General features: G+C 44.5%; 1 protein-coding gene across 1 annotated transcript; it reads right to left on the bottom strand.

The window, feature by feature from the left end:
* On the bottom strand, nt 1-24,602 carry FBXO7 (F-box protein 7). The gene is made up of 10 exons (XM_028532289.2): nt 24,444-24,602; nt 23,295-24,013; nt 19,264-19,558; nt 14,573-14,800; nt 13,100-13,241; nt 10,680-10,763; nt 7,169-7,264; nt 5,495-5,671; nt 3,771-3,808; nt 1-2,047 (listed from the first exon to the last, which is right to left on the bottom strand). Exons 2-10 carry the CDS (start codon nt 23,414-23,416, stop codon nt 1,631-1,633), a joined length of 1,599 nt encoding a protein of 532 aa, XP_028388090.1. The 5' UTR covers nt 23,417-24,013; nt 24,444-24,602; the 3' UTR covers nt 1-1,630.
* Between the last annotated feature and the right edge of the window lie 18 nt (nt 24,603-24,620).

Raw genomic sequence — 24,620 nt, 5'->3', positions numbered from 1 at the left:
TAGGACGCAAAACATCCTCGCCGCATACAACATTCCAAACCATTTCCTGATATGCAAAACGGACTTTTTTAAAAAAGCAGGAAGACACTGGCAATATTCCAAAATATTTTCTGCAGATACTAATAGTGTTTCATTCCTGTGCTGTGATTCAGATTTTGTCCCTGTGGCATGTTTCTGTAGTTGTTTGTATGGTGAGACGGTTCCGTTTGGCCTTTTTCTTGTTGTAGGAAAAATAAACTTTGAACTTTGTATATTTTAAATCTTAAAAAATAAATGCTCTTCAAATATGAGGCTACCTTTGAAGAACAAGTACCTGCCCAGCATTCAAGGCAGTTTAACACGTTGCTGTTAAAAGAGGTCCTCTATTTACAATGACAAATTAGGCACTGAGGGTTCACAACACAAGGAGAAACGATCATACCTCCAGAAGCAGCCAGACGCAGGACAAGAGCCCCTGCTGCCCGCTGGGCGTCCAGCAGTGCTGCCCAGGGCCCAGACGCGCCGCCCAGAGCCTGGGAGAGAGCTGCAGGGCCAGGGAGGTGGGATGAGCTGGTGGGTGTCCACAGTCCAGCTCGACCAAACTAGTTCTTTTTGTTTTAGAAATCGGGCCTCTGCAAACGATTTCCTTTGAAGAAAGAGTGCCACGAAAACAGGTTTTAAATCTCCTATAATCTGATGACACTGAAAAGGTTCTCTGATCATCTTGAAATGTCCAATGTTGTACAGCTGTTCTGAATATTTACTGCATACCTTTCCATAATAAAAGTCAAGACTGCCACGTCATTTACACTTCAATTTTTTGGAAATCTGGTACAGAACATTATCAGTAGACAGCCTTCATTCTAGAGGGGAATTCAGGGAGGGAAGTCAGTAGCCAACTATTGCCAAGTAACCTCTGGGCCACAGTACACTGCGGCTTTAACATACAAGGGGGGACCAAAAAAATGGAATATATTTATTAAAAATTGTGAATTTATTCTTATGTGTTTAAACTTCAGTCACCTTCAAAGTACTCTCCATTTCACCCAATCAATATACCTATTGAGATGTTTTTTCCACGGCTCAAAACAATTTTTGAACTTGTCAATTTTGATGCCTTTTAGTGCTTCTGCTGTTTTTGTTTCACCTCTTCCACATCGGCAAAACGTTTCCCTTTGTGGACTTTTTTCACTCCGGGAAACAAAAAACAAAGTCACGAGGGGCGAGATCAGGTGAATAGGGAGGGTGGGGCAGGGGGTCATGCTGTTTTTGGTCAAAAACTGCTGAACACTCAGCGCGGTGTGGGCAGGTGTGCTCCTAAATCATCCATCATGAAATGGGCAAACGTGATGGAAGTCTTCAAAGAAAACTTACCGAGGCCCAACGCAGCCTCTCACACCAGGTAGCACACGGATACAGACGGGTTCCTAGGACACGCACCTTGCGGGGGAAGAATGCACTATAAGGGGCCCGCCCTCCGGAAGATAATTCTGGGGGTTTTTGGGTCCCTCCTTGTACCTGTTGAAAGGCTTCTGTGACCACATTTCTCACTACCACAGAAAACACTAAAAGTCTGCACCCCAATAAGATGACATCTGCAGTTTTAAGGAAACAAAACCAAACAAGCTCCGGAAGTGGGGTTACCAATTCATCACATGAATGGTGGCCGGCTGTCCGTCGGCCGACCCCTGCTGGGCCTTAAGGGAAATCTGTCGTTGGGGCCGCCGCGCCCCGGCAAGATGGGGTTAGGTCCTGGAAGTGGGCCAATGGGGTCAAAACGGGGTCTGAGTGGAGGGAACTGGCCGGGTGCCTCCCCGGGCCCAGGAATGAGTGAATTGATTGGATCTCCGACAAAGGGAAGCATTAGCCTTTCATCGTATTCCCCACCGATAATTCCCGGAGGGAGGAGAGAACTAGGAGGGAAGGGCCTGGGGGGCAAGGGGCTGGGAGGGAAAGGCCTGTGGGGCAAGGGGCTGGGGTAGAAAGGATCAGGGTGAGGTGGCGGCAGCAGGAACATTGCACGCCGTCTCTGGGCTTCTTTCCTCTGTTTGTGTTTCTTCCTGTACAACTGGAGAAAACCAAGAACAAGATCTGGTAAGTGACGGGACGTCTCCCCAAAGCTCCGGCTTGGTTTCATTGTACAGACCCACACTTTCCCCACACTAGCAAGGCAAACAAAGAAACCAGTGCACAGAAAGAGCTTTTTCCAGTTTCTGTGTGGGTGAGTAGGGCCAGTGGCTCTGGATACAATACAGAATGAATGCTCTTTGACCGCACTGCCACGAGCCACCGTACCACCTTGGAGCAACAATCAATCCAAAGAAGGGACGATTGAGTGACATGTGTTTCCAAGACTGCAATCCAGAGCACCCCAGCTAATACGCAATTTTAACTCAGCCTTTCTTCAAAAGTGGGAAATGTAAATATTTGCTGAAAATATCATGCCACAGCATGTAAAGTTAAGGTACTGGGGAGGAAGGCTGTACCTAAATTCTCTTTTTTACTTAAATTACATCCCTAATGGACCTCAATTTAAACAAGAACAGAGAAATAGATGCTTATTTTAGAGCAGGGGTGTCAGACTCATTTTCACCGGGGGCCATATCAGCCTTGCAGTTGCCTTCAAAGGGCTGAAATAATTTTAGGGCTGTACAAATGTAACTACTCCTTAACAGTTAAGGAGCTGAAATTACATCTGGCCCTTTGAAGGCATCCTCGAGGCTGATGTGGCCCCCCGTGAAAATGAGTTTGACACCCCTGTTTTAGAGGATGGGACATACTGCGTTGGTCAAAAAGTACCTTTAATTTTTTTCCATATGATGACTCTAGCAGTGCTTAGTTGTCTTTAGCCTCATTCGAAACAATTTTGTTAGACTGTATTGTCACAGCTGTCATATCAGTGTGCATTTATTACAAAGACTTATCAAAACTGGTAAATTTTTGTGCAGCCAATTTCATATTGAAGATGGAAAAAACACACAATTTTCAGCATATTATGCTTTATTATTTCAAGAAGGGTAAAAACACAACTGAAACAAAAAAATTTAGGCAGTGTATGGAGAAGGTACTGTGACTGATGGAATGTATCAAAAGTGGTTTTGCAAAGTTTCTTGGCACTATTGACATTTTGGCCAAGTAATTCTTTGCTGTGGGGCTGTCTCATGCATTGGAAGATGTTGAGCAGCGCCCCTGGCCTCTACCCACTAGATAGCGGGAGATAACCAACATGCTCAAACTATCCAAATCAATAAAGTTATCGGTGAAAATGAAAAATGTGTCCTTTATTTTACAGAAAAAACTAAACAGACTTTTCGGCCAACCCAATATTTTGTACATATTTGAATCCTGCCACTGAACTTTATTTTTCTCTAGTCCTTCATCCCAAGTTTTTCCTCAGTCCTATCAATGCCTTTTATAGCAGACATCTGCAAATAAAATCACATCACTTGTTCTTTTCACAATGCATTATTCTATGTCGCCAGACTACTGAGGACTACTCCAGCACAGAAGCAGTTCACTTAAAATTTTTTTGCAACAAAGGGAGAGTGTTTTATATTAAGTAAAGGTGAAACGGTCATTGTGTTAAGATTTTCTTCCTGTGTAATTACAAAAAAAAAAAAAAGCTGAATCTAAAATAAATGTTGAAAACATTTCCATTTACTGAAAATTGGCAATAAATTTAATGAAAACAGGTTTCATTACATCATAATAAAGTGAAAATACGCCCTTAATGCACTAATCCACTATTTCATAGCAGGTATTTCTCTGCTGTGAACATTTAAAACACTTACTTCTTTCCAATCTGTGTCTCGAACTCTGGCAGTACCATCTACAAAGGAAAAACAAAATTGAAGGGTTTAAAATGCTTCATTCGTCCAGCATTGAGAGCAGGTTTGCTTGTCCCAAGGAAACTGAAGCTTCCTCACTGAGCACGAAAAGAAACACGAATCGCTGGTTTAGCGGACACAGTGCTGTTGGTACTGCCTTGAACCTGACCCCACCCCCTCCCGGTGCTGAGGCGGCCATCACTGCTCTGTGCTGCCCGGTAACTCGCCCCAGTGACCGCCCCCCACGGGGACACGAGGGCTTCCTGGCTGCTCTCTCCCTGCACTAGCCGTTGTCCCACATGCATCGTCCCCCCCGAATGCCACCTAGGCGTGTCAGCTGCTTCCAGCCCCAGGTCTCATACTACACTCCACTGGGTGATGGCCTCTGCATGTCTGTGCTATAGGCCATGGTCGTTACTGGAGGTCAAGCTGACGGTTTTCTTCCATAATTGAGTTAGATTTTCTCCCAACCATGTTTTGAATGATTTGACTCAGAATTATGACCAGACCTAATTTTCAATGTACTTAAAATCTGTAAAACGAGGAAAAGAAGAACTCCTTTAAGTCTAATAAAGAGTTTGGATAAAAGACAGCGATACAGTCTCTAGAAGCTATTACGCTGGCATGGAAGAAAAATTTGTAAAAGCTCCAGTCCCATGACATTGTATCTACAGGGAAATTCATGATAAAATCCTAACACTCAGCTTACAAATGAGCTTGTGGACCACAGTCTGGAAATGAGATAGAGACTGATTACATTTTAAACCTGAACTTGAATATACAAGTAAAAAGTCTCTGCTCCTTTCACGAGTATTTTTATCATAGCCTGCTTTTCTTCCTGGCTGGTTCTTTCACATATGTTGGTCATTTTATCTTTTCATTTTGACTGTGATTTCTTTTTAAATTTCTGAGATGACATTTGCTGCCTCCAGGGACAAAGTAACATTTTAAACTTTGGATTCAGGGGCAGAAATAAAGAATGAAGACTTTAGGAATCAAGAAGGAAGAAAAGAAGAACTAGGTCATTTGCACTTCTGACATTTTGAAGTTTTAAAAGAAAAGAAGTTTTTTGACAATCCAAAAGACTCTGCATGATACTCTTATTTTTGTTAAAAGGAAATTGACCCATAGATATTTACAGTTCCTAAGGTGATATATTATCACTTATAGCATGTGAACCACAATTATTTTACATTATAACACAGTATATATCTATATAACTGAAATATAAGTTTACTCCTATTTTATAAAATGCTGGTTTTTCTTTTTCTGTTGTACAATGAATGACTCATTAAATTGATTTCATGACCCACCCTGAATCAAATCACAGTTTAAAAATACACTGGTAAGGGCCCTGGCCAGGTGGTTCAGTTGGTTGGAGCATCGTCTCATCAACCAAAATGTCACAGGTTCGAGTCTCAGTCACAGCACACACGCAGGTCGAAGGTCTGGCCCCTGGTCAGGGAACCTATGAGGCAACTGATCTATGTTTCTCTCTCACATCAATGTTTCTCTCCCACCCCTCTCTCTTCTCCTCTCTAAAATCAATAAGCATGTCTTCAGATGAGGATTGAACAATAATAACAAATATGTAAGTCTTCTTCCCTCCCCTTTGATTAAAAAAAAAAAGAATTAAGACCTCAGTACAAAAGATCCCTTTCTTGTTAACATGTCATCATGGAAATCACCTCGAAAATCCCGCAGATACAAACACCTCCACAGGAGTTGGTCATTTGACGCGATGAAGAGGTCACGACAGACTGCAGACAGAGACAGGACAGAACGAACATCCAAGAGTCGGAAGATCCGCAGCTTCAGCTCCAACGGAAGGACTACCAACCCAAATACATCCGGGAGGTTCAGTGCTGAAAGGGAAAAAAGAGCAAGTACCCTGAGTAAAGCGCATAACTAACTGAAAATTTGCAGACAGTCAATGGCCTCTTTTATTTCAAGCAATATTCAGTGCAACAAAAAATTCTCTACTCAACTACAGAAAATGGATAATTCACTGGTTTTTATAACTGGCTCCCAGTGCTGCCACTTACCAGCTGTGTGCCATTGGACAAGCTACTTCAACCCTATCTAACTCCATTCCCTGTAAAACGGTTAACAGTATTACCCACCTCACTACGTGGAGAGTTAGCTGTGTTAACACACACAAAGTGCTTAGAACAACGTTTGGCACATGACAAGCACTGGGTGTTAGCAATTACTGTTGGGCAGGCTACAAAGCCGTGGGTAGATAAATTCAGAAGCAATACCGAGAAAAGAAAATTATATTCCAAAGTCAAATGAAAATTATTTTTCCATTATCAGCTCCTTTGAATATTTATGGTATTATTCTCCACTGGCAAAGATAACCAAAATCCAATAAGGGTTTTAAAATCCACATTATTCTCTTCCCTCACCACCAATTAAAGAAGCCTATGGTAATAACAGCCTTGGCACCATGCAACTTGAGATGGCAAATAAAAACCACATATCTGTTTACACAAATCTGAAATTATTCACCAACCAAAGGACTGTGGTAGATTACGATTCTCAATCATTTTCTACCGCATAATGACACTTCCCACCCACTACCATCAGGCTTGGCCACTTGGACTGGCCTTGTCCAGTGAATTGTGAGTGGAGTGGCACATCGCTGCTGAGCAAAAGCTTTAAGCAGCAGCAGGTGGCTGGGCCACCCGGAGAGCACGTCCTGGGTAAGCGCCACCCCTTCAGTCAACGTGAGCCACGCACAGCATGCACCTGAGTGAGCACGTGTGCACTGTCAGCCACTGAGGCCTTAGGGCAGTGTTTGCTCCCGCACAAGTAAGAGAAAGCTGACCAAAACAAGGATCTCGAGTGAATTATAAACCTGACTGAATTATAGTTTCATCATCTATAAAATGGGAATAAAACCTGCTTCAAAGTTGTTAGCATTTAGTAAGAACACATGTGAAATATCCAAAGTACCCAGCATAGAGCCCCAATAAATACTGTTTAAAAAAAAAAACTTAGACCCAATTTGCAGGCTATACATCGTTTACTTATGCATCTCTCAAACGTTCCACGGGCCAGACCCGTGCTAGGCCATGAGGATGCAGGAGTGAATGCGACATACTCCCTCCTTTCAGGCACACACTTAGGTGGGAAGGAATCACCTCCACAGTCATGACGCACTGAACAATGGACTGCAGTCAAGATACGTGCGAAGCGCTGTGACAACGCAGAAAGGAAGGGAGGAACATTTACGCCTCATCCTAAAATGTGCAGAGTGGCACTAGGAGGAGAAAGGAGGGCAGGGCCAGGAGCACAGCACACGAACTGACCATTCGTTCCAGCCACTCAACCCGCGACCCTTCGCCATCGCCGCTCACCTTGTCGGGTGAAAGCCAGAAGAGGGTACACCAGCTGGTCTTTGAAGAGGCGAGAAAGTTTCTGAAGATCTTTGTATATCTTGGCTACATTTTCCCCTAGAATATTTTTTAAAATAAAGAATAAAAACTCAAAACCAAGTGGAAAAACGAAATGGAATCCTCTACTTCAGCCAAACCAAATCAAAGTGGTAAACAGATTTTCATAAATAATGCCTACATAAACATAATCCAAAATCTCCAGTTGAAGGGAAGTAGATAGTGTGTGACTCTGAAAATTAAATCTTAGACCTAAAGCTGAAACTCCCATAATATCAAATTAATTGGGCTGTGCCCAGCCTCTGTAGCTCCTAGGCTGCAATTGAGTGGGAAACGCTGGTGTGACACGCACACAGACAGCCAAGGGTGACTGAGTATCTGCCAGTCCATCTGGCCCTGGGGACAGAGCGGAGAGCTGCTCTCGGGGAGCTCAGATCCTAGTAGAATAAAATAATATTTATCACACGATGATTATGTATAAGGAGCCACGTCAAGCAGTTTTTCAAGCATCCTTTAGAATCAGCAGTTCTCCCTAAGGGTTAAATACTGTTACTCCCACTTTAAAAACAGGACAAGATCAAGAAAGCCCATCCAAGGCCTCACAGTAAGTGGCAGAGCAGGGCACGAACCTAAGTATGGCTCCAAAGCGCCCACGTCAGCCCCTAAACAGCCACCCAAAGCGGTCCCCGGATCACCTGAATTGGCATCGTCTGGGAAACGTTCCAACATACTGGCTCTTGGGACCCACCACAGACCTACTTAATGGGAACCGGCATTTTAATAAAATCCCCAGGCGATTCACTCGTACATTACAGCATGTACACTGTCAAACTGCACCTGAAGTTCCCACTTCGGTTTTGCTGTATGTTCACCAAGTGCATAACCTTGAACCCTCTGATCCACACCTGTTTGCTGAACCGTTTAAAGGAGACACCATCACCAAAAAGTGGTTAAAATTTGAAGCTCCACCCACAGTGCCTAGTGTACATCAGGAGACAATCAGTTTATGCTCGCTCCCTCCCCATTCCTTCTCACTATCTATAATAAAAACACATGCGTTGCAACTCATTACAACTCGACTGGATAATGAATATGAAAAAATATGCAGCTAAACTCTAAATCTGTGTTACATGAACTATAATCTCGAGCTGAAATCAAATTTCAAGGTATTTTAAAAATCAATTTGGCTTAATGGCTTTTTTCAAGTGTGAAAATTGATTTTCTATAAACAAAATTTTTCCTTCATTGACCTATAAAAGTATTAGAAACATAAATAAGAGGATGAATAACAACACATAGTATATACTAGGTACTGTAAGACACAGTAAAAATTACTACCCAACATAAAAACTGCTACATTAAAAATACTCAATTAAGCCCTGGCTGGCGTAGCTCAGTGGATTGAGCTCGGGCTGCGAACCAAAGTGTCACAGGTTCGATTCCCAGCCAGGGTACATGCCTGGGTTGCAGGCCATGACCCCCAGCAACCGCACATTAATGTTTCTCTCTCTCTCTCTCTCCCTCCCTCCCTTCCCTCTCTAAAAATAAATAAATAAAATCTTTAAAAAAATACTCAATTAATATAGACCATAAACTTGCAATAAAACAGTATTTAAACTTTTTCCCTCCCTTTCATTTCTTTTTCTCCTTCCTTTTCATTTCCCTTTTAACAGAAACCAGATAACGAATATAAATCTGAGCCACATTCCTATAAAAGTTGTTTTTAAAACCAGGCTTAGGAGTCACTTCCATTGCAATCCTAATTCCACTATTTATTAGCCCTGTGACCTTGAAGCAATAACCTCCTCTAGACCTATTTCCTGACTATGAAATGGGCATAACCTCTACTACTACAGAGTGTAAAGTATCTCTACTCCCCACAGGACAGGAATGAATATACAGTGCTGTAGCCAAGGAATTTCTGGTCCTAATGGTAAGACCATCTTCGCAGATTCATGAGTTCAGTTCATGCATTCTCACCAGGGGCAACATAGCCTCCAACAGGGCAAAAATTGGTTCTTAGAGGGCAAAAAAATAAAATCCTAGTCATTACAGTGGTGCGTGCCCCTCCAAAGGGCCACGGTATACAAGTAAGTACACGGTATATCTATGGTATTAAATTGTCATGGAAGAGAATGATGGGGAATGTGTACAGATGCTCAGTGGTGGATTCATAAGGTCGAAAAGGTTAAGAAACACTGGTCTGGTATGGCAGTAAATGTTCAGAGACCATTATAAATATGTACAGTTGGCCCTCGAACAACACAGGTTTGAAGTGCATGGGTCCACTTTTACACATATTCTTGTGAATGAATACACACTCAGTCCTCCATATCTCCCAGTTTTGCATCCTTGAACTCAACCAACAGCAGAGAGAAAATACTGTTTTCCGCCCACAGTTGGGGATCTGCGGATGGCAGAGGGCCAACTGTATGCACTGCTCTACATCATTTTATAAAAGAGACCTGAGCACCGTGGGTTCTGGTATCGACAGGGGAGTCTCGGAACCGATCTCCCTCGGATGCCAAGGGCCGACTGCAGTTGAGTTTGGGGGGAGTCAAAAGTTACATGCAGATTTCTGACTGCATGGGAGATCAGCACTCCTAACCCTAGTGCTTTCAAAGGTCAACTGTATTCTGATGCCTTCTTCTCCTACCAGTTCCAGTTCATGTAAGTCAGTGTCTCAAGGCCTGGCCTCCCCTGGGAACTAATGAACTACGTTTCTAGGCCTTCAAAGCAAGGATCTAGATCTAGGTGGTCTTCCCTGGAAAGATGCTGCCTTAAATGCCTTTTCCCCACGACGCTGCACCGCTCTCCGTCTGGACTTGAACACCCCCACAAGTTTACGAGGAGGCTACGTAGGTGTACGTAAGTAAACGGAGTGACGTCTGCAAAGACACAAAACGAGCACTTAGAGACGGCGCTTCCCTCTGTGCCCATCTCTTCGCCGTCAGCCACCGGCCTACCTCTCGGCCTTTGGCTTAAATGAAAAAACAAAAAGGAAAACTTGTCTTCTTTGCACCTATTAATGATTTTACAGAACATAAGCAAAACCATGTCTAGAATGCCAACTTCTGGTAAAGCTCCAATCTGCATCAAATAGCAACCAAATTTACGTGTGTTTGAGCAAACATCTTTAATAATGGAGCTTCGCTGTATGGTTTCCACAAAACACAGATCCTCTCCAGACTGGTTCAACACAGTGCTGGAAAAATCCACAACAACAAATCAGGAATTCTGAAGCGTCCATAGTGTGCAACCAATTACATGCTGGTGTCATTACGTAAAGACAGTGTAAGTACCAGCCAGCATTCCAAGGCCCTGAGAAAAACAGGAAACAGAAACTCTGTGATACTGTCTTGAATTTGCTTTGAGCTCATTCAGAAGCTCTCAGTTTTTCTAATATTACCTTTCAGCTTTTTAAAAATGAACCTCTCAAAGCTTCATCCCGAAAGTTAAATCATGGTTACATTACCTACTTCCTCTTTGCAAATAAAAGATTCTGGCAGCAGCTGCAATCTTTTCACACTTCTGATCTCACCGTTGATTTTTAGTGTAGCTGTAAATAAGCACAAGAAAGACGAAAAGTTGTCACTTCATCCATGCCTTCATTTATTGCACTTCCTTGCCCCCAATGTACAGAGGACACATTACACAAAACCAACTGCTCTACACCTATTTCCTTCCCTCAGAGCAAAGTCCAAAGTGTGAACCTGCCATCACGTGAATTCAGTCACTCCAAAACATCACCTTTAAAAACCACAGTAAGCACATTTATATAATAGCTATATAAAAAGTATCACCAACAGCAGCTCATTAGTAATCGGGAGATTTGCAGCAAGGTTAATAGGAGACAGTTAAACACAGTAAAATCATTATTTCTACCAATGCCATTAAAAACTCCATTTATTTTATTTAACCCTTGGCAACGAGTCTTCCTTGTTTATGAAATGAATCATGCTAGTTTTCACAGCATCATCTCTCTCTCTGGACCCGAAAGACCAATATTCTGCACATCACCAGAGGGTTCAACTCCAATCGCACACACAAAGGCACACTTCATCTGGTTCTGTGAAAGAGCCAGTGATGTGCTTGTGCACATGCGCACCGAGCAGGGTGTCTTTGGGGAAGGAGAGATTTAAGGACACACTGCTCCTTTTCAAATACTCGAGCCTGGAATGGCTGTCTGCCATGCAAGTCTGCAAACAGCTGATTTGCCAAGAATGGTAAATAAACGAAACATCAGAAACTAAGACATTTAGCAGCTATTCTCTTTTAAGTATCTCGAAACTAGTAAATAGAGGTTATTACATATATGTTGTTAAAGAGCTTTCGTAAGAAATTGAGGGAAAAATTACAACCTCACATTCAGTATTGGTAACTTCAACATTGCAAGTTATGATGTGATCTGGCAGAATGATTAAATAAAGGCAGAAACTGCTGACTTCTGTGTACAAGAATGCCCAACTAAGCCCCAACTGGTGTGGCTCCGTGGACTGAGTGCCAGCCTGCAAACCAAAGGGTCGACAGTTTGATTCCCAGTCGGGGCACATGCCTGAGTTGTGGGCTGGGTCCCTGGTGGGGAGTGTGCAAGAGGCAACCACACATTGATGTTTCTCTCCCTCTTTTTCTCCCTCCCTTCCCCTCTCTCTAAAAATAAATAATTAAAATCTTGGGGGGAAAAAAGAATTCCCAAAAAAAAGTGACATTTGTAATTGAGATGAACAGCTGAAAAGCCATTGCTAGGTCTTTGTGCCATCAGACAGTCACGTCCTGACAAATGTGGAATGCCACCAAAGCTGTGAAAGCTGAAAATGTGAGACTTTTAAATAACATGTTAAAGAATCCACTGAGTAAAAGAAATAACAGAAATTATATAATAGGAAACCTAGAACTATATTTCCTTTCAAAGATCAAGGCAATGTCAGTAGCTTTCAAAATAAATTTCGGCAGAAAAAAACATTTCCAAACAAAATCTTCCGAAGGACCCCAGCACGTGAAACGGACAAGCACGCTGCTGCTGCTCGACGTGTCAGAGCAGACGCAGTCCTACTAAGCCTCCTGCTGGCTCCCATCTCAGCACGAACGTGCTGAAAACCCACTGAGCTGAGGCATATCGAAGTGCCTGCTGCCGTTGCTATACAAAGATGAGCTACAATGGAAAATGAAAAGTGCAGTCATTCCCACCTTATCCTTAAAAGGATAAACCTCAAAAATCAAAATGCAACAAAAATGAAAGATTCAAGTCACTCGAATGGATCTCCGGAACGTGTGGTTATGAGACTGTTCCAAAGACCACTGCTAGTCGGTACGGACCTGTAGGCGGCAATGCATTTTGTAAAATGCAATACAGAAGTGGGACGTATTGCATCCCACTGAAATTTCTTCATATAGAAGAGAACGAGGAGAGAAACTATTCAGAGTGACTGTCTTGCGGGGGGGATACAGCATACACACACTAAGGGCTCAGAGCCCTAGTGTTTTTGTGCGTTTCCATACTGTTCAGAAGCGCCAAGCTGAATAAAAAGGGGCCCAGCTCAATCTCACCTCTTACCATCTGTCAGTTCGAGACCTTGGTTAAATAAGTAAAAATTAAAAAGCCATCCACAGACATAAAGAAAGACATATTCTCCATAGAGTCCATATGTAACAGACTAATCTCACTCCTATTATCATAACTCCCGCTGGAGTTAAAAAAAACATTACAAGGTTCAAGCAGCAAGGGTAGGGCTGCCCCAGAGTGAAGGCTGTGGCCTAACCATCAGCCCTGTATTCTACTGCCTTCCAGACGCATAACTACAGCATAACTGCCGATCAGTGCAGCGGCTGTAACACATTTGGAGGGGAACACGTAAGTGTCTGTACATTAACGACGGTGACCACGCCGTCCATTACCGTTGATGACGACCAGGTTTCCCATGGGCACACAGGTGAGAGCAGCGGAGCCGCCCTCGCAGAGCGGGTGCGTGTACTGCAGCTTGTACACGCCACCCGACTTCCAGTTCTCCGGCATGGACAAAGCTTTGGCTTCAGTCCCCTGGGGAATGAAACGAAAGGGAAGCAACGAAGAAAGGTATTACCATCAAAGAGATTAAAAATCTAGGAAGCCCCCAACTTGTCTAGAAATAAGTATTCCATACAGTCCCCTTAATAAAACTTGTCAAATCATTAATATTGCCGTTAATGCAATTTTCAGAGAAAAATGTTACAACATATTATCCTCCATCAAAATTTTTGTTCAAATACATCAAATGACATCAGAGATAAGGATTCATTTCTTTCTTCAAAGACACTTCCTGCTTACCAAAGTTATATCCCTTTTCGAGCTCAAGTATCACTTCCTTTGGGAAGCCTTTTCCCCAAAAAATCCTGTTTGTAATCCTCTCTCGTTTATCCCCTAACATTGTGTTCACATTTCTATTATGTTACTTATCACAATACACCGTAATTTCCCTTTTCTCTCAGCTCCCACACTTACGGACTCCTGAGGAAGGAGACTGTCTCTGCACCCTGACTCCTGGCCCAGCACGTGGCACGCCACAGACGTTCACGACCACTGAATTATTCCGTGTCACTCCTAACAGCGCCGGCTGTGGCACCGCTATTGTGTGGGAGCATGCAGAGCCTCAGGCTCCACCCTAGGCGTATTCAATTAGAATGTGCATTTTAGGAAGATTCCCAGGTATTCTACGCACACTCAAGTTTAAGAAACTCTACTCTAAATGTTCTCTGTGAATCTCTGGCATCCTGTGTATATATACGTCCCTCCTACAATTTAACCAATACAGTAGAGTGGTTTGTATCCTTGTCTCTCTCTCCCTCTTGGACTATAAGCAACCTGAGAGAGAGACAAAGCCCTGCACCTGACATTGGCAAATACTTATCAAATGGAGAATGAATGAAGGATAAATAAGCGAATGAATGAAAGCAACTACAGCATGAGAACCATGTTGCTCTTCCTCACTGACCCTTATTAAGCTGCTGGCAAGTCATAGAGCCGCTAACATAAAAAGTACCCTAGTGAGCTACCTGTGCAGTCACGCCCAATCCAAACTCACGGACCACATTTTAATTACATATTATCAGACATAATCTTGAGTCTTTTTTTAACCAGAATTGCCATCACTTCTATAACATTAATTAAAAACTAATAAAACAAATGAAGGAGGAAAAAGAAGGAAGAGAGGGAAGGGAACATGTACTGCCTGTTTTATGCCATCGCTGTGTCCAGCACGTTACGTTGAACACCCAACCACGTTCAACAGCAAATCCACGCTGCACGACACTCTAGAGGTATGTCCGACACACCCCCTTTCCCAACGGGAACTTAAACCCTAGCAAGACGCCTGTCTTCGCTTGCAGTCTTACCTGAGGCATGTAGCCCGACTCCAGCATGAGAAGATGCACGGACACTACCAAGGCATCGCTGGGACCAGAGCAGCCCGCTGACTGATACAGGGTCTCCAGTGAGTGGGGCACTCGCCCTTCCACCGACTCACTGCAGAGCATGGGTTCGGAGGGGCAGAAACCCGCGCCTTCCTCCATATCCACAACGTCTTCAGCGGACTCAGCTCCAACGTTCTGACTAGGCCCTGCCTGAAAAGGATAACAACACAATGAATTCATTAAATAGACTTTTTTTTAAAGATTTTATTTATTTATTTTTAGAGAGGGAAGGGAGGGAGAAAGAGAGAGAGAGAGAGAGAGAAACATCAATGTGTGGTTGCTGGGGGCCATGGCCTGCAACCCAGGCATGTGCCCTGGCTGGGAATCGAACCTGCGACACTTTGGTTCGCAGCCCACGCTCAATCCACTGAGCTACGCCAGCCAGGTCCAAATAGACTTTTACACATGACATTTTGTATCCCAGAGTGAACTGAGAGATTGGCGCTCAAAGCCAAAGCACATTAGTGGGTTCAGAAATGGGGCACACTGAAGTGAGCCCTCCTACATAAACGAGCCTGCAGCCTACTGCTCCATCCTAAATTCCTTATCTCCACTACCTCTGGCCGATATGCCAAAACCCTGGAAATCTTCCCAGACTTCTCCCACCCCCCACCTGATCACACCCGAAAGTTCCCCTGAATCTGCCTCCCAGGTACCTCTAAAACCTGCCCCTTGCTTACTCCTATAGTACTCACGCTCATTTCTCCCCAATATCCCCGATGCCACTTTTTTATCATCCAATACATTCCACCCACTGCGGTCAGTTTTCTGACAATTAAGAATCCAAGTAGGTCCTCTGTCCCAACCAAAGCCCTGCCAGAACTTCCCCGAGGCAGACGGCAGCATTTCCCTAAACTGTGCCTTGGAATGGGACTCTCCATGTTCTCAGGAAAAGAGAGGCTGACGACGAAGTGAGTTTGGAAAACGCTACATGCTACAGTCACCTCCTTTCCCCTCCTCACTCACAAAACACATCGTTGGCATCGTGAAGCCCTGAGAAACCCAGTAACAACATTTAAGAAACACTATCCTCCTTCCTCGACGCTCAGCATCCTGGTAGCACTTACTTATGATCTCATGAAACAAGTTTTTCACAGAGGACGCACTGAGAAATGCAGGCCTACAAAATAAAGTCCAAACTCCTGAACACCTTAGCACACAAGGCCCTCTGTCACCAGATCCCTGCGTCTGTATCAGGTTCGCTCTCACCGGCCCCTTCCTCCCCACTCCAGCAGCCCTCACCTCTTCAACAGGGGTGACCGCCTGCCACTCTGCCTGAAAGGCCCTTATTACTGCGCTCCCTCACACTGCGCTGTGATTTCCTAGTTACACATCTGTGTCCTGCCATGACTGCGCGCTTAGGAAGGACAGACTACGTGTCACCTCTCTCCGTAACCCCAGTGTAGCGCCTAACACGTAGCAGGTACTCAATAAAGGCTTGTTGAACAAATGCTGAAGGGTAAGATCTTACGATTTCATCATGTTTTTGTTTTCGGGGTTTTCTCACGTGCACCATGCAAAAATGCTATGAAATAGGCAAGACAGATGATGTTGCCTCTTTATGCACGCTGGCTGTCCCTGTGACTCATTAAATAGCAGTCAAGGTTACCAGCCAATGCAAATTTCAAGTGAACCAAGCTCGCCAGGCTCCCAGTTCAAGGCTTTTGGACATAACATGCTGCTTCAGTAAGACTAAACTACCTATATTAATTTTGCTCAGAAAGTTTGTTTCCCAGGCATGTGCTCAACTCTTAATGCAAAGCACATGTTTCTTCTTTTCAAGTTCATATTTCCAGTAAAGAGGGAGCAGAGGAAATTAAAATTACATAGCATGAGTCAAAGGGTGGAAGAATGTAGGGGAGCCTGAGGCTGTTCTAAAATCCCCGAGGACCCGAGCCCTGGTGGCTTACAAAAAAGATACAGATTCACTTGTTAAAACCTGGAGGCCAACAATTCACACTCCCTAAAAAAAGGAGGCCTCCTCATATTTTGAATAAATAGAAATTACTTAACACTTAAGTAAATTATAGAGTATGCAGGCTCTTTGCTTCTTACTTATCATGCCCAGCTCTTGGCCACGCACCACAGTTATCAGGGAGAGAACGTACATGGACAAAGCATTACGAAGGGCTGGCTGCCCTGAACTGATGATGACGTAAGAGGAACATATCAGAACCCCCCACCCCCCCGTGAGCTTATCACACCTTATTCCCCCACTCCGTGAGAATCGCTGCCGCTCTCGGAGCCATTCTGACATGGCAGGAACCTTTATCTTATTCTTCACACATGGAGAAGTGAAAAATAAACGTTCAGCACCACCTCTCTGAACACATCATCTGCCCCGCATCTTTTACAAATGACTGGAACAAGTGACTCAAATGCAGTTTAGAGCAATATTAGGGTTCGACGCCATGTCATCTCCGGTTTCCCATTAAAGTCTCAACAGGTACTAGATGAGTTCCCAAATACAAGGAAATAAGAAAATGAATTTCCACTTACCTACAAGAGTACATTTTTCCTATTGTTTCAAGTTTAACCATCCACTTTCCTTTCTAATGCTCCATTCTACACTTATTTAGCAGATCCTACTGTTTCACATACTTAAAGCATTATTTATAAGATTCAAGCTCAGTTTCCACACTCAGATTTTACAGTCATCCTACACAAGTCTTACAGTGCAAAATAACACACTATTAGAATTTAATTTACTGACTTGAGGCAACATTAATGTCTCAAAATTTTCCAAAAGGAAACCACTAAAGCAACTATTACATATACTATAGAAAGGTCCATTTTACTGGACAATTTTAGTAGTACATGGAAGTAATGGGAAGGGGCCCTTCCACCAGAATCTCTGAATGAGTCTGTCAGCAAGAAAGGCTGAGAAATGTAATTTAAATTTGTGCTAAATATTCTTATTCCCTAGGGTACCTCCATGAAACGGAAACACAAAACACATAACAAATTCTTTTAAAATATCATAAAAATACTTTGAGATTTATAAAAGCTTTTTTTTAACTTGCTTCATCTTTCTGGATACTATTACTAAAATCTGGACATAGAACACTGATGACTTTCATAATTTACAAACCTATTAAAATGTATTTTTTTTAGTATATGTATATATTTAGTGACAGGATAGGCATGATGAATACTTATAAATGTTTAAGGCTCACAAAAAAAATTAAGTTGAAGTGATAAATACACACACACAAAAATAATAAAATGATATATATAGGTATTAATAAATTAAGTAATAAAAGTGATTACTTATGCCCTATAAATCAAAAGGCAGGATACTAAATGAGGTGTTTACAAAGCAATACAGATAACAGAGAAATTAAAGAAATCTGTTGTGGCTGGCGGGACCCTGGAGGGTGGTGGAGACACAGACAGGAGAGGGGGAGGGGCAGTGGGTCACAGGCTGGGTGCAGAGCACGAGCCAAGGCATGAAGTGGCCACCAGGCAGTGCGCGTGTGCACAGGCGAGCACAGGAGTGTGTTGGCTGGGAGAGGGAAAGTGATAAGGAGGCTGGTCTGACAGGAAATGACAGTTTACAGGAGGAAAGAACAGAAACTCGCCCTACAAAGGTTGTCGGGCAACTTCTCCAGAAGCCTTAGAAACTCGTAGAGGAGCAGAGACATTTTCCTCCTCTGTACATGACCGGGTTGAACTAGAGATACTGGGTCTTTTTCAATTCAAAAACATGAGCACAGATAGATCTATGACACAGAGCGACTAAAGAGCAAGGGAACAACATAATCAAAAACCTGCAGGAAGGAGATGAACCAAGAAAGTAGACCAAAGAGCAAAACTGAAAGTCGGAAAGGAAAGAAAAGGAAAAACTGGCTGGACCTGGTAAGGGGCTGGGTATAAGGAGTCAAAAATCATTCCAAGGGCCCTGGCCGGTGTAGCTCAGTGGGTTGAGCTCAGGCCTGTGAGCCAAAGGGTCACCAGTTCAATTCCCAGTCAGCGCACATGCCTGGGGTGCAGGCCAGGTCTCCAGTAGGGGGCAAGTGAGAAGCAACCACACACTGATGTTTCTCTCTCTCTTTCTCTCTCACTTCCCTTCTCTCTAAAAATAAATAAATAAAATCTTTTTAAAAAATCACTCCAAGGTTTTAAGCTCAGAAAAACAGTAGTACCACTGACAAGCAAAGGGTGGCTGATTTGAGAAGAGAATACTGGTGCACACATTTTCAAATTCATGTTGGCACATAGAATCCAAGGTGACGGATTTTTAAAATCCAGGCATAACTGTCCAGCAAATGATGTGGAAATAACTGGGCCACATAAGTACGCAGCTTTAACGAGTGGAGGAGACCCGAGAAGCAAAGCTGGGAACACGAGCTTAACGAAAGGCAACCCCAGGCACCAAGGGCTAATTTATCTGAGAGAGAGAATGTCTGAACAAAACAAATAGGTAAAAACTGGGTTCTTCAGAATGCCAGCCCAAAACTGACCCTAGCATTTAGCACTTTAAAAAACTGTTTTCTATAAGAATATGATCTGCAACCTGCTGATGATAATGATCCTGACTGGTACAGAATTCAACCAAGGGGTTCGGTATGAGTTACCAACTACCCATCTCCTGTCTTAACAGTGATACCCACCATGCTGTCATCACTCCAGGCGTCAGACTGGGCTGCCTCTCCTGGGAACGAATCACCCCGCTCTTCATCCTGTGTGCTGGACTGACTGCAGGGGGCAGCCAAAGAGGGCTGGGCGTTACTCTGCAGTGAGGAATGCTCTGAATCTGTGGATGAAGGCAAGTTAGGTGCTGGAATGGCATCTTCAAGAACCAAACATATCAAGTCCCCAGAAACAATCCCATATGAAGCCAAGGTCTCTTCATCTCCAGTGAGGGCATCTCTGTTGTTCAATGTAATTGCAAACCGGGTATCGGAACTGCCAAGAAAGATGGATAAGGATGGTAAGAGCTACCTACTACCATTATCCTCAACAATACATTTGAAACATATATAAGGTACATGGTATGATCCTAGACAAACTAAACAATGAAAACAAAACAAAAACAAGATGGGAGCCAAAGTTTTGGAAAAACTACCAAATTATTCGTTCTTATCACTGAATGCCTAGGTTACAGATTTCTAATGGCTAAAATTCTAGCTGGGGGCATAGGATACAGTAATTCTCTATCATTAATCCATGTTTTCATCAATTCTAAGACACACACTGTTTTATATTTTGACATCTTTGAAATAGGACTGCTTTTCAAAATCCGTAACATAACACAGCTTAATTGACAGCATTTTTTCCTTTAGTATTACATAAAACAATGTGTTTTAAGAGTGACGGCAAATGAGATTCAATGAAACACAGTCTTTTAAAAATAGAAATAATATCACACCATTCCTCTGCCGAAAATCCTCTGATGGCTTCCCCTTGAACTTGGAATAGAATCCTTAACGTGGCCTCTAAGCCCAGCAACTGGCCCCGCCCTGCTTCTCCTACCTCAGCATCTTGTTCATCCCTCCTCTCACTGACTGTCCTCGGTTCACGCGTGCTTTCTGCCTGTCTCCCAAACAGATCAACTCCAGCGCAGCCTTTGGGCCCCTGCATCTGCTCTTCCAGTGACTGACTTCCATCACTCGGGTCCCAAGGCACATGTCACCTTCCACCCAGTCTCCATCCCTCTATTCCATTCTCGTGTTTTATTCTTTATTGTAACGGCACTATTTGAAAATACATTTTTATATGTTGTCTCTCTTTCCAAATCCCGACATTCGAATTTAAGTTTCATAAGATCAGGTATTTTGTCTGTGTTGTTCAAAACTGTAATTGCAGCACTTGGCAAATAAAAGTATTTGTGGAATAAATGCAGCCAACATTAGCTGGGAAGTTCAAGACGAGACTGAAATCACCCTGGCCAGTGTGGCTCAGTTGGTTGGAGCGTTGTCCCGTAAACCGAAAGGTCGCAGGTTTGATTCCCATCAGGGTACACGCTTGGGTTGCAGGTTCAGGTCCCCGGTCTGGGTGCTGGATGCATATGAGACCCTGGTTGGGGTGCATATGAGAGGCAATTGATGTTTCTCTCCCTCTCTCCCTCCCTTCCCCATTCTCTAAAATCAATGATTGAGCATGTCCTTATGTCCTTGGGTGAGGAACCAAAAAAAAAAAAAAAAAAGATGAGACTGAAATCAGGTCTACCCATTCAATGTCCACAGGAGTTTATGTTGGTTCCAAAATACTAGACCCACATCCTAAATGAATATTCACAATCACAAAAAGTTACAAAAAGTTAGATGCATGTATGTAGACGACTGAATGCAAATTCATCCTCCTGTAAGTACAAGCTTCTTCCTTACTAACAATGTCTTTTACCTGGAAGACAGTACAGATCCCAAACCTCACCGGTAAACAAGCTAAGAGCTCAAATTATCCTGGAGCGAGGAACTCCCACCCTTTCTGCACCACGGAGTACCTGACCTGGAGAGAACCACCATCATTTCACCATGTCGTGGTGAGGAACAATGAACAACCGTAGAACATTTCATGAGACATTTACACCCAGCAATGCTGACTTCATCAACTTCTTGAAAAGTCAAAGAAGGACGTCCTTGGAAGAATCATGCTGTTGATTCTTTCTCACAATGCTGCGTTTTCAAAGTGCCAGAAATAACTCATTATGTTTTTTCTTTCTCATGTAAATACAATTTTTTTTACCAATTAGAATGTCTTTGGTTGAGAAGTTATTGATGCTAAGGTTTTAGAAACTACTCCTACTTATAAAAAAAATAGGTAACTATGCTTCTGTTTTCAAGTGCTTTCCAATAATAAATGTTGAAATCTGCCAGTTACCCAGAAAAACGCTACCACAACTTTGGCCGGAAAAAAAAAAAAAGGAAACCACCTCAAATGAACTAAGTGTTTATGGATCATGTGTCACAGCAAAAGGTTGTTATTTTTAACACAGTGTTCATTCAAATATCTACTTGTAGAAAAGGTAGAGAATCATCTGCTTAACAAAAATGTTGAGCTTCCCTCCCCTACAGAGAAAGGGAAGAGCTATTTCTAAAGTGATAGAGGTTTCCTAGGGGAGGCTTTAAAAAATAGTTGTTTTCTGAATTTGGGGGCTGGGGGGCACCTTTTAAGCAAGAAATTCCATCCTAGAAACTTCAGGCCTTTTAAAAAATATTTTATGGCAACCCCAGATCCACTTGCTCAGCAAAGACACTTTACAAATAATGTCATATGGACACATTTTGAAACTGCCTAGTTATGATAAAATGAACATACATTCAGAAAAACGTAATTTACTTTCACGAGCTGAGGCTTGCATGCCTTCCAGGTAACCAGCCTTCACCACAAAACCGAACCTGAAAGGGAAACTCGGGCTCTTGGATAAACCAAGGAGTCAGGTTTCACATCCTTTCAAGACTGTCCCACCTAATTAAAAAATAATAATAAAATATGTGCACATATAAATGAAAATACCTTAAAAAGAGAAATTAATTTTGAAAACCTATGGTGGGGTAATGAAGTCAGCATGCAAAAAAGGTTTAACAGCAAGAAATAATAGGCTTGCCATTTAATATAATGTTTAAAGAGGGTTATGTCAATTTCTTACTTTCCTGTTTTTGTCTTAATTTGGAAATCAGGCTTACTTTTAACTTGATAAATGGCAGGGTGAGAAGTTCATACTATGGCCCGCTTTTACTGAATTCCCTAAAAATAAAATGCAAGTTTGTAAAAGTCTCATAAAAGGAGCCACTTAATGAAGTTTTGGGTTGTTTTTTTTTTTTTTTTTAAGAATTCATCTAAAAAGCCCCAGCAAACATCTTTTTCTCTTCTCAGCACCAATTCCAACTTTGCTAGCTTACTCAGGACCGGAAGAGGACCACCCTTACTTTTGTCCCCCTAGTCCCCGATGGCGGTACCCAGGAGACACCCTCAACGGAAACAAAGCAGCCTCATCGGCAGCCCCATAAATAACAGACCTGGATCCTTTACTTCTCAACGTCACTGCCCACAACTGCAAGTCTCCAGAGTCATCACAAGGCCAATGTTTACCTTGGTTTTAGCAAAAAGCAACATAAAATGATCGGAAGCACGCCGGCACGCTGGACTTTGTAAAAAGGCAGCGGGGAAGTCCAAGCGCTCACCGCGGAGCCCGGCTGGTAAACAGTCAGTGAAGCAAGCCTTAAGATGACTGCAGCAGCCGCACGGCAGCGCTACAAGTTTACAGGTGGCCCGGGATGGGGCGGGGGTGGGGGGAGGGCGACTGCTACCTCCTTCTAGCACTTTCCAAACTTTTCCACTGAAATGCCCCGGTGCTGGAGATGGTGAAGTTACACATTCCTGAGCGCCCCGAAAGCTTGAACCCAAACCAAACCCATCATCTCCAACTTTACATTATAAAGGGCGGGAAAATGTGCGTGCCGGCCCATCCCTGGATTCCTTTACGGGAAAATCGGAAGCGCGGCTCACCCGGGTGAGGAAAGGAGCCCCCGAGACGCCGGGCCCCGCGCCCGCTTACCGTCCGGCCTGTGCGTGACACAGCCCCAGGGGCGCCGGACCCGCGAAGCCGGCTCTCCGCCCGCCTCCCGGGACGGAAGGGCCTGCGCCACCCACCGCCACGCTCCCCGGAGCCCCGACACGCCCCGTCGCCGCGGCCGCCTACCTGTACCCGCAGGTGGGCAGCAGGGTCTGGCTCAGGTGCGCACGCAGCTGCCCCAGCGTCGGCTCCTCTTCTGGCACCTCCAGCGGCCACGTCCGCTTCTGGAGCCGCACTCGCAGCTTCATGGCGGTGGCGGCAGGGCCCGGGGTCCTGGACCCGGTGACGACGGTGCGGCCGGACAGCTAGTACTTCAAGCGGCGGCGGCCCTGGAGCGGCGACTACCGGAGCTGAGGGGTGAAGGGAGTGGGGGCGATGCTGAGAGGTAACGGGGAGAAGGCCCTGCGACGACGGCCGAGCTGCCGGCCGAGCTGCCAACCGAGTTGCCAGCCGAGCTGCCGGCTGGTCTCGGGGACGCGGGGCAGTCCGGCCCTGTCTGGAGGGCGCCCTCTGCAGCCCACCCCGCGAGCGGCGGCGGCGCTCGGCCTGCGCGGAGGCAGGCGGCTCTGGGACTTTGCGATCGACGACTCGGCGCTCCACAACGCCGCCTGGGAGCGCGAGGAGCCCACCGCGCAGGCGCGGAGGCTGCCGTGGAGCGAGGGTGTCGCGGTTCCGCAGTCGTCGTGGCTGTGCGACCCTGAAGCGGGAAAGGCGGACGACACGCCCCGCCGCCCCTCGAGGCCCAGCTGTGCCTGGTCCTTACCTCATTTCCTCCGTGGCGCCCAGCTCCAGCGGCGTCTGCTCCGAGGAGCCGTAGGTTGAGCCCAGGCTCCGGTAGTTTCTTCCTGTTTCAGCAAAATGTAAAACAGCCTGCAGTCGGTGCTTTAGGTCTGGAAGTGAGTTGTTATCCTGTTGCCGCATAACAATCACCCCAAAGCTTAACCCCTTTAAACAACAAACGTTTGTTGCCCCACAGTTTGCACAGGTCCGGAATTGGGGCCTGACTTGGCCGGGTGGTTCTGCCTGTGGCTTCCGTGAGATGGCAACCAGGATGGAGGCCAAGACTGCGGTTGTCCGGAGGTCAGCCTCCAACGTGGACCACTCGCGTGGCTATTGACAGGAGGCATCAGCTCGTCACTGTACGGACCTCCGCATAAGGCCACGGGAGTGTCCCCATGACACGGCATCTGGCTCCCCTGAGAGCAGGTTACCCCAGAGAGACGGAAGCAGAGAAGCCACAGTGTTTTTTAGGACCTAGCCTCAGAAGCCACATACCGACAGTTCTTCAGCGCGGGGGGATCAACCCAAAGGCATGAATACCAGTCAATAGATGGCAATCCTTGGGGGCCACCTGGAAGGCTGGCGCGACCATAGAGGGTCTGACAATAGTGATGATTATAAGTTAGAGGAGGGAGAGAGTATCCAAGTCGCATCCTTGTATGATAGGCATTG

Source organism: Phyllostomus discolor, chromosome 2 (assembly GCF_004126475.2).
Source record: "Phyllostomus discolor isolate MPI-MPIP mPhyDis1 chromosome 2, mPhyDis1.pri.v3, whole genome shotgun sequence".
NCBI classification, from domain to species: Eukaryota; Metazoa; Chordata; class Mammalia; order Chiroptera; family Phyllostomidae; genus Phyllostomus; species Phyllostomus discolor.
The sequence above is the reverse complement of the archived record's forward strand: the minus strand, read 5'-3'. Positions and strand labels throughout refer to the sequence as shown.